The sequence below is a fragment of the Panthera tigris genome, chromosome E2, assembly GCF_018350195.1.
Source record: "Panthera tigris isolate Pti1 chromosome E2, P.tigris_Pti1_mat1.1, whole genome shotgun sequence".
Lineage (NCBI taxonomy): Eukaryota > Metazoa > Chordata > Mammalia > Carnivora > Felidae > Panthera > Panthera tigris.
This window is the reverse complement of record NC_056674.1, coordinates 3,346,094-3,356,664: the sequence shown is the minus strand read 5'-3', so window position 1 is coordinate 3,356,664 and position 10,571 is coordinate 3,346,094. Positions and strand designations below refer to the sequence as shown.

Sequence of the window (10,571 nt, the reverse complement as noted above, 5' to 3'; positions counted from 1 at the left end):
TCTTTCCACTGCACACTCAGGGTTTATGGACCACTCATATGTCTACAGCACAGTTACTTGCTTCAACACAGTAATCCCCACAGTGTCCTAATAAGGGACAGACACATTGTATCCAAATATCTCTATTGTGAACAATGCTGAGCTAAATATCATTCTGCAGACGCCCCTATGGACACATGTGAGAATATCTTTAAATTATGTTTACATTTCCAACAGGAAATTGCCCAATCTTTTACTCACAGCCAAATGGCACTTCAGACTCACTGTACCAGTTCCTTCTCCCAGCAATACAAGAAGGTGCCCACACGCCCAAAACCTGAGGTGGCCCAGCCTCCTCATCTTTGCCAGTTTCTTTTCTCTAATGGCTAAAGAGGTGAAGCATCTCATCGCCTGCTCACCTGAGCTTGGAGTTTCCCTTCTGTAAATTACAATTCAATCTTAAATTAAATTAAATTCCAGCTTAAAGAAGAATGTTTAAATGTATGCACCATCATGCAGCTGGTGGTTGCCAAAGGAGAGTCTGAACCCAGGTGAGCTCATCTATTCCAGAGTCTAAACTCTTACCTGATAGCCCATCCCACCAAGTGTCAACCGTCCCTCCCTCCCCAGCATCATCCACATTGTTTCCTCCCCTCGGTTATTTCCATCAACGAACACACATGCTCAATCCCCCACTACTTCTCGTACCCCTCACTCCAAACCACCTCTCCGGTTCTCACCACACCTGCTGTTAGCTTTCTACTTTACTTCCTTTTGTCAAAAGTTACTGAAAAAGTTATTGTTCATACCAGCGTCAGGGCCTCTCCTTCTCATTCACATCTTTTTAAAAACTATGTCCTCTTTATTTTAATTGCATAACTGAAAAAGAGGAATTCATCAAAATCAGGTGGAAACCATAAATCCCCCCTCCAAATGCCCTCTACACCATTCCCCTCCCCAGGAGGAACCCACCCATCCTGTGGCCAAATTGGTTGTAACTTTGTTCCCTCACAAAGAAGCTTCCTTATTCAGTTTCAGTATTTTGAAGGCTTCAACTCTCAGCGACACCTAGAACATTGTACCAAAATGCCATTAGGAATGTCCTCTGTGCTCAAACTGACTCTTATTTCTTGACTTCTCCTTGTATTTTATACCAATGAGCGCTCTTTAAACATTCCTAGACATTGTGTCTGCTCAGTGACCCAAAGCATCCTTACACCTGTTCCAGTGGGTCACCCCCTTTGCTTTCCAAGGGTCAGATCATGGGCTTGCCTCACTCAGTAAATCATGAGTCCTTGAGACTAAAAACTATATCTTCATAATATGTATATCCCCATCACAGATCCAAGGAAAGAGTTGACTTTTGTAAACATATCTTGAATAGGCAACTGAATGGGTAAATATACAAGGGACCAGGAATCTGTTGAGAGATTATTTGATGGGACCCAGAATTTCTTGACAGTTGACAAGTTGACTCCAGTCTTAAGTCCTTGGGGAGCTCCAAGGTGATGGCTGATGTTGAGGAACATGAGTAGGACACCCCATGGAGCTGACCTTCTTTAAGGAGCACTTGAACACTGGAGTCTACACAGCCAGTCCTGGCTCTAAACTCAGGACAAGTTGAGGGTGGCATACACACAGGGCTGGCCAGAGGAATCCTCATGGGTGTGGGAGAGTAGCGTGTCCACGTTCCTCCTAAGGGTTTCCTGGTGTAGCTGAGCATAGGTCACCTCCTGAGAGTCTTCCACTATGGGGACCTGTCAGCATGGAGGTACAAAGTGAAAAGAGAGCACCTGTGGAAGGTTACTGGGGCCGGAGAGTAGGTAGGTAAGGAGAGACTCACCTGCATAGCCATCTGTCTGTCCTTCTCAGGCTGGATGTCGTCTAAGACATCATCTGCAAGGAAAGATGTGGGGGTAAGCCTCCAGAAAGAGCCTTAAAACTACCCAGTCCTATAATATGTATGTGTGTGTGTGTGTGTGTGTGTGTGTGTGTTTATTTATTTCAGAGATGGTTGACTGAAATAGGGAAGGGCAGTGATGTCATGTCCAGTAAGGTGATGCCCCCACCTTGTCTGCTTCCTCCAATTTGCCTTCTGTCTTCCCCAAACACACCCTTTCCCCACCCCAGCTGTTCCTCCTTCTCACTCCCCCTTACATTGATTTTCTTCCTGGAAATCCATGACTGGGAAGGAGCTGGGAAAGAAAAGATAGAAGTATTAAGACAAGTCTGAGAAATAAGGCGGAAGGTTTTCTACTGGGGGAGTCCAAATTTTCCTACCTCTTATACTTCACCTGGTTCTCGGTCTCACAATCAATGTTCCCTAAGGAGAGTCAGTGATCAGAGTCTCGGTAGGGGATCCACCAAGCCCTCTCAGGTTAACCCTCCCACCATCAGGACATACCGTGTTTGACCCGATGCCAACATTGGTAAAAGAGAAAGAGGAGGAAGAGAAGAAGTAAGACAACGATGGCCAAGATCCCAGTCACAATGGGAAGGTGTCCATTTCCAGGAGCAGGTGGATCTAGGAATTAGGAAACAGTAAAGGTCTGTTTTTGAGCTCTTGCTGGATTAATTTATCCATTTAATAAACATTTAACGTGTGCCTTCCCTACATGAGGCAAGTTATTGGATGTTTGGGAAACCATAGTAAACACTCCCAACAATAGAATCTATGGTCTAGAAGTATTTTTACACATAGAGATAAATTATAGGGCAAAACCATTTATGCCGAATTATATTTTTAAATAAAAGGGTTTCTTTGGGGATAAGCCCTGAAAGATAAGAAACACCCAGATCTCTGCAGTGCGGGGAGAATTGCCTCTAAACAGAGGGAACAGTGTAACATAACCCAACTCAGAGGTGAGAAAGAGCCCATACACAGAAGGACGGGAAGAGTGGCTCAGAAGAGTCTGGGTTTAGGTCTAAATGTAATAGTGAACCACAAAGGGATTGACAAGCAAAGAGCTATGTATTTTTTAAATACTGCATTTTTCTGTGTGACACATGGATTTAAGGAGCCAGGTGGAAAGATAAGGCATCAGGGAATGTGCTGCAGGGTGTGGCTGTGTTTTAACAATGGGGTGGTGGGAGTGGTGGGAGAAAGAAGGAAATGGACTTGAGGAGTCTTCGAGGATAGAAATGATGACAGTTGAGGTTTGGTGATGGAGTGTGTGGGCACTGGGAGCAGAAGAGGAGCATCAAATATTATTGGTGACCTGATCATTGGAGAGGATGAATGGACCTTACTGTGATAGGAAGACCAGTATAAGGAGGAGATTTTGAGATTTACTGATTAAGAGCCTTCCTGAGATGCTTAGTAGGTATCTGAGTAGATGTACAATAATCCATGGATATGAAACCCAGAGGAGCATTTTTGATGGGAGTGATAAGTTAGCAGCCATCAGCAGATACTGAACAACTAAAATGTATTATTTTTATTCTACACAGCACCCTGCCTGCAGGCTGGTCATGCACAAACTTCTCCAGTCACCACTACCCCCTTCTCTACTCTATCCCTGCCATTTGTTTCTCAGGTCCCTGCCTCCTTGTGTCCATCTGTCCATCCCTAATTCATGCACCCTCCCACAACTAACCTGTAGTTCCCAGAAGGCACCAGGCATGCTTGTCTCACACCTGTGTGTCTATCCCCTCTGCTCCCCATGCTCGGACGTGATCCCCTCCCTTGAAACCCTGAAAAGCGTCAGCCAGCCAGGAAAGTTATGGCTTACAGAACTCCACCCCCATCCACCAAGACAGCTGAGCTGCCCCTGTCTGCAGCGCCCACAGCCTTGTAGGATCTTGATCATAAGCCCATCTCGGACATTCTTCTGTAAATTTTCTGCATTCTCCATTGTGTTGGTGGCTGATGAGAGACACTCCTATGGTCCCAGAATCTTTTTTGGATGATGCAGGGCTTATGAAAATAGTCTTGGATGAAGAAACCAGTATGGCCCTTCCTTTCCCTTTTCTGTCACTATCGCCTAGTGATGATACTCAGTCACCCACTCACCTGCAGGTGGAACTGCCTGAGGAAATGATCAAGGAGGGTGTAAAGGATGACCACGTGCCCACACACCCACCACGCACTCTGCTTCTCAAGAACCACCACCCCAGATCACAGAGCACTTTCGTGTAGATGGTTAAAGACCTTTCTTCCCAAGGAAAATCTCCCTATATCTATGCCAAGTTGTCCTAATAAATACTAAGTTTCAGGGTCTCTACATTGAATGGAGTGATCTTAGCAGGGGTCCTTTTATACAGTGCACAGGAAACCCCTTTTCCTCATCCCCAGGAGGTGAGAGGCAACTTCTACCAACTCCACTTTGACCTCAGTCTGTACTTTCCGATTGAATATGTTCTTCTTTCCAGCTTATCTTACAGGCAACGTGGGAGAGATTCCCCACCCCAGACATCACAAGGGACATCCTTGAGCAGAGCGCAGAGGGCTAACAGTCCAGCCTCTTTCCTCACCTGTAACCAAAAGCTTAACAGGGTTGCTAGGCAGTGACCAGCTGTGAGGGTAGATTTTAGAAGAACCATAGCATCTATAGATACCCCCATGGGCAAGGGTCACAGGAGAGATCAGGAAGGTGTTATGGTCCTGACGTAAAAAATCCTGAGGAGAGACATTCCTTCCATCTTTAGTCAAATTAAAGATTTCATAGTACTGAGGTGTTTCACAAAGGAGTGTCACGTTCTCTCCTGAGGTCACATTGGGGTCTGGAAGAGCAGTCAGGGAGGGTGTGTCCTTGTACACGCCTGGAAGAGAAGAGAGCCTCTTAACATTATCAGGGACCCACACACAACACCACCATTCTCTTGTTGGAACCTAAAATAAAGAAGGGAGAAGTAGGTTGAAATTCAACAATTGTTCCTCTACAGGGATTATGAGGACAAGACAAACACTTTTCCATTTTCCCACAACCAGAGACCAGGCAGTGGCCATATATATGGAGGGGCAGCTTAGTATCTGTCCCCATGACGACAGTCCCCTGGGGACTCCAGCCACCTTCCTGAAGAGATATGGGACCACATTCAGAACACAGAGATTTAGACCCAGATGGATAAGGTGGGAGGGCAGAGACAGAGGGCCAGGTGCTATGATAGGGACACGTTGGGTCTAGGGTGGTGGGCAGCAGAGATAGGAGCTAAGGATGTGCCCTTGGGGGTGTCTCTTACCTGTCACCACCAGATCCAATGGGTCACTGCGTCCTGACCAGACTCCTTTCTTCCAGTATATACAGTAGTAAATTCCTGCATTGATGTATGTCACAGACTGGATGGAAAACGTGGAAACTCCCTGGGATCCATCTGAGGTTCTGTCGTACCGTGAGATGAAAGTTCCTATTCTAAGTAGCTGCCATCTGACTACTCCTGGAGGTCCCCTGCAGTGGATGGTCACAGAACTGCCCTGGGGAATCACAGTCCCGGGCAGTGCCCAGATGGAGGGCTGGGGTAATAATCCTGGAAGACAAACGGGACACGAACCCCAAACATGCTGATGTCAGGAAACACCTTTTCTCCATCCCCAGGAGGCGAGAGACAAGTTCTATCAACTCCAGTTTGACCTCAGTCTGTACTTTCTAATTGATTTAAGTTCTTCTTTCTGGCTTATCTCTTAACTCAGGCAAAAGGTCTGGTGGGCAAAGCATCCCATGAAGGAAACAAAAACTATCTCCTCAAGCAATAAAGACCCTGTATGACTGACCCCAAGGCAGTGATCAACCCGGCCTTTACTGCCCAGCTGCGTGGCCCCACCAACCTCTGCCCCCACTTTCCTTATATAAACCTGGAAGTTTCTCAGTGCCCTGCAGACAGTCTGTGACATGTTAGTGTACTGTCTTCTCAGGGTTGGCCTCCCTGAGATAAATCCCTGTCCACCACTGCTTATGTCTCTGCCTTTGGAGTTTGTCAGTGGTGAGTGGCTGAACCTGGTCTTTTAGGGACCCCCGGAGCCAATATTTGAAATCCTTGCCTGATGAAGGTGATTTGTCTCCCAGGACCCCACACTCTTGATTTCTGTCCTGCACACACTTCTCAGTCTGGTTCGCTGTTTCTCATCATCTCCAAGCCACTAAACTTTGGGATGCCTCTGGGCTTGGTCCTTCAATCTGTTTTTCCTTTCTGTATGTACTCACTCCTGGGTTGTCCCAACGTGGCTTTCTGTCATCGGTCTATACATAGACATCTATATACCCATAGATACTCGTGTACTATTCCTGTGTGTCTCACACACACAATATAACCACTCACCAGAACTCTAGACTGATTTATCCAACTGTGAACTTCTCATGTACACTGGGAATTTTCAACTAGTCGTATCCAAATTAGAGTTCCTGATATATCCCCCAAAGATCCAATCCAACTTAGTCTTCCCCATCAATTTAAGAATAACTGACATTCCTTGGCATCATTGCTGACTGGTTTCTTGCCACTGCTGTGTCCTATTTGGAAATGAACGCTGTGGGTCTATGTTCTTATCACCTGCTGTTAGCACCCCCGGGGTTGAGAAACCATTATTTCTCATCAGATCACTGCATTTACTTTGTCCCCTTCTTCTACAAAACTCCCCAACTGCTCCCCATGCCCTCGTGCAAACACCAAAGGCTATGATCCTGTTTAATAAGTCCCATTAACTCAGTTCTCCACTCACAGCCCCAATAGCCCCATCTCGTTCTGAGTAACCTCTTGCCCTGCTCTACCAAGCTCTTGGCTCCCTGATCTCACCCCCCCGACACACACACACACACACACGCGCATGCACACACACACACACACACACACACACACACACACACACACACAATATTCTCACTCACTGCCCATCCTCCAGACCCACTGGCCTGCATCTAGATGACCAGCCTAGTTAGTTCCACGTCAGCACAACCACATCAGCATTTGTTTCCTGCATGTAAGGGTGTTCTCCCTGATAGCTTCTGCCTCCCTTCCCCGCTCCAGACTTTAGTGTCCACATGGGAATGCCTTCCTCCAATGCACCTCTCCCCAAACACACACCCTCTGGGCACCCCTTCATTCTTCATGTTTCTCTTTAGCATTAAACACCTCACACGTTATAGATCTTGGTTATCTATTTTATTAGCATTATTTCCCTTCAGTTGGAGGGCAAAGACATTTTTGGGCATTCAAAGCCCTTTCCTCTGACACAAAGTACAATGTGGAGGTCACACCATAGGCTCAGTATATCTGCAATATGAAGGAATTAACTTACCTCTTGGAGGAGTTCTAAGATTAAAATAAGATAATGTATGGAAAAGCTGAGAACAACACTCAGCAGGGGCAAAACCCCAATAAGTTTTATGTGGCCATTATTAATTTTACACAATGGTACCTCATCTGAGGCTGTTTTCTGAACTTGGCATGCCTTGTATCTTAACTGGTGCCACACTCTGTCATTATTTCATGTTACAAAGGAGGAGGAACTCAGGGCTCAAGTACAGGAAATTACTTGCAAAAAGTCACAAGACTACCGAACGTTGCGGTCTTTGTTCTGCTTCAGGTCTGTCTTCTGAGCAAGGGTGCCATCCTTGTGAGCTGACCCCTCCTTAAAGAAGGGACCCGGAAGCAGCTGAGGGGTTGCCCAATGGAAAAGGACACCCAACACACCCAGTAGGCGACAGCCTCAGATCCACTGGGGACATGAGGCAAGCTCCCCAGCTCTCTGCGTCTGCCTTCTAAGTGCCAGCCTTGGCTGTGTTTCCTCTCAGCGTTATTAAAGGACCTGGAGGTCCCCTTCTTGACTCAGCCGTGCTGATAGGGAAGAGTCAGGCAGCCGGAAGCTTTCTGGAGAAGGAAAAAGACTTTCCGCCAAAAATGGGTGTGATGATGCGAATTTAAAAATTAGAACTGAAGAGGGTTAGTGAGGGGATGACACAGGTTGAAAGTTGGGACTCAACCAAAGCTGCCTAAGCTCAGCCCATGTCAGAACTGCTTAGGAGGAAACACTCACCATTTTTTGCCCAAATCCTTTGTTCCAGACAAAACACTGAAACAGAGAGAGACCTGGTGAGAGAGGTCTACCCTAGAAACCAGTGATCCCCAAACACCTGATACTGGACACCAGACCTGCGTTCAATAGGAGAATGGTGACCCTACAGGTGATCTCTCTATAACCAACTGGCCCAGGACCTCCCAGAGAAGAATCCCATGGAAGGGACCTCCGTGTCGGCATTCTCTTCCCCTGCCACCTCCTGCACAACCCCCTTTGCAACACTCACCAAGTCCCAGCAGAAAAGCGAACCCCAGGGACATAGCACTGGACCCACAGTGTTCTCAGCAGGACCCACCCACGGGTGGAGCAGCCTGGGGCTTTGAGCCTTCACACAGCATGATGTGCACCTGCTAAACACAAAGAGCAACTGCTGCTTTTGCAAGACATGGCTCTGCCTTTTGACCCTCCACCGGAACACTGGACTCAGGCAGGAGCTGCTCTGTGGGTTTCCTGCTGTAATCTCAACAACCGCAAAGACGTTGGAGATGTGCGTAATGCTCCTAACAGTGACCCGTATTTCGGCTACCAGATGTTGAAGGAGGTTTAACAAAAAAACAGAAGTGAGAATCTAATATGTGGAAGTCAGTGAAACTGTTATGGATGGAGCTACAGACCTAAATCAGTCTTGAAAATTTGGTGGAGGGTAATGTAGAGCCAGGGAGTATGTCTGGGAGACTTGTGGACGTGGCTTCTCTGTAGCGATCGTGTGTGTGAAAAGTCATGGAGTCAACTAAGTCATGGAGAAAATTTTTCCTGAATTACTGCACCTAAGAATGAAATCTCTGAGGGGGCAATCATCCCAGTTCACTTGAAAGGACTATTTTAATTTGCTTGGAATGGTCAATGACCTTCTTCTAATCTGAGAAATATGTAAATTCTTAGGCATTTGATATCTTATACAGCCTTTTTTATATATTTTTTAATATTTATTTATTTTAAGAGAGAGAGAGCACAAGCAGGGGAGGGGAAGAAAGAGAGGGAGACACAGAATCCGAAGCAGGCTCCAGGCTCTGAGCGGCCAGCACAGAGCCAGATGCGGGGCTCGAACTCACGAACCGTGAGATCATGACCTGAGCTTAGTCATGATCAGACGCTTAACTGACTGGGCCACCCAGGCGTCCCGGCCTTTTTTTATATAAAAGGGAAAGTATATGTCTTTACTTCTCTTAAGATGTTTTTAATAGCAAGATGATTTCGTATAATAATCTGGTTTGGGGCACCTGGATGGCTCAGTTGGTTGAGCTTCTGACTCTTGATTTCAGCTCAGATCATGATCCCAGGATTGTGGGATTGAGTTCCACATCAGGCTCTGTGCTAGGCATGGAACCTGCTTGGAACTCTCTCTCTCTCTGGTCTCTCTCTCCCTCTCCCTCTCCCTCTTTCTCCCTCTCCCTCTGCCTCTCTCCCCTGCTCACACACACTGTCTCTCTACAGTTTATTTTTGTGTCTGTAATTCAAAATGTGTGAATGATTGGGGCACCTGGGTGGCTCAGATGGTTAAGCCTCTGGTTTCTGCTCAGGTCATGATCTCACGGTTCTTGGGTTCAAGCCCCATGTCGGGCTCTGTGCTGACAGCTCAGAGCCTGGAGCCTGCTTCCGATTCTGTGTCTCCCTCCTCTCTGCCCAATTTAATAAAACTTAAATTAAATTGAAATAAAATTAATTAATTTAAATAAAACTTTAAAAAAAGTTTAAGATTCCTACTACAACCTCATGAAGTGCATGATCACAACTAGTCTTGCCTTTCAACAAAGCAATAGAGGTTAAAATTTACAAAACAACTCTTTCAGGCATTGGGTAACATGCAGTGTTGGATGATGATGCCCAAAAGACGGAAACAAACAAGATTGGCCATATAATTGCTCACGTTCTGTGCTTGTACTTGATCTTAGCCAAAAGCCTGAGAAGCGATGTCGTTCTGTGCTTATAAGTGTAGGCTACAGTGATATCCCTGAGTCATAAAGCTGCTGCCACAATGGAGTAGAATCAAGTGGACTGAGGGAAGCATGACCCAGCCCCGGGAGGCAGAGCACATGTGAAGGTCAATGTGGATATTATGGACGGTGGTGAGGTGGTAGCCTTTATTCTGGGGACGTTACCGTGGCATGTGGCATTATTGAAGAAAATGCCCAGGCAGTATGAATCAAGACTGCAAAGGGGAGGGCCAATGACCTTGTATCATTTCCTTTCCCCTTGTGGATAAGATGTCCAGAAATCACTAGTAAATCAACTATTGTTAGAGAAACACAGGCTGGATCTAACATTGGTGTCATCATCTGACATGGAGAGGTAGGGCTGAAGGAAGGGGTGTGGTACCTACCCCAGGTTGATGGGGATAAGAGGAGTGTGCTCATGAAAAGGAGGGATGCCAGTGGATGTTGAGGGATCGGGAGCTGAGGAGGGACAACAGGCCTATGGAGAAACATCCGCAAAGAAAAAGGATTCAGGAATGACACTGAGGCAGAAGTCAGATGTCACATCGAGCCGTAGAAAGAGAAAGAAAGAGAATATGATCTGGGATTTGGGAAGTCTCTCCTTCTGGCACAATTGCTGGGACTCTACACCATTCCGTGGCATGCAG

General features: G+C 46.5%; 1 protein-coding gene across 1 annotated transcript; it reads right to left on the bottom strand.

Annotated features, from left to right (window-relative positions):
• Window positions 1-747: 747 nt before the first annotated feature.
• Window positions 748-8,409, bottom strand: LOC102962633 (leukocyte immunoglobulin-like receptor subfamily B member 2). Its single transcript, XM_007080653.3, has 9 exons — window positions 8,217-8,409; window positions 7,949-7,984; window positions 5,161-5,445; window positions 4,453-4,740; window positions 2,384-2,503; window positions 2,260-2,302; window positions 2,137-2,174; window positions 1,823-1,875; window positions 748-1,736 (listed from the first exon to the last, which is right to left on the bottom strand). Exons 1-9 carry the CDS (start codon window positions 8,248-8,250, stop codon window positions 1,590-1,592), a joined length of 1,044 nt encoding a protein of 347 aa, XP_007080715.2. The 5' UTR covers window positions 8,251-8,409; the 3' UTR covers window positions 748-1,589.
• Window positions 8,410-10,571: the final 2,162 nt, after the last annotated feature.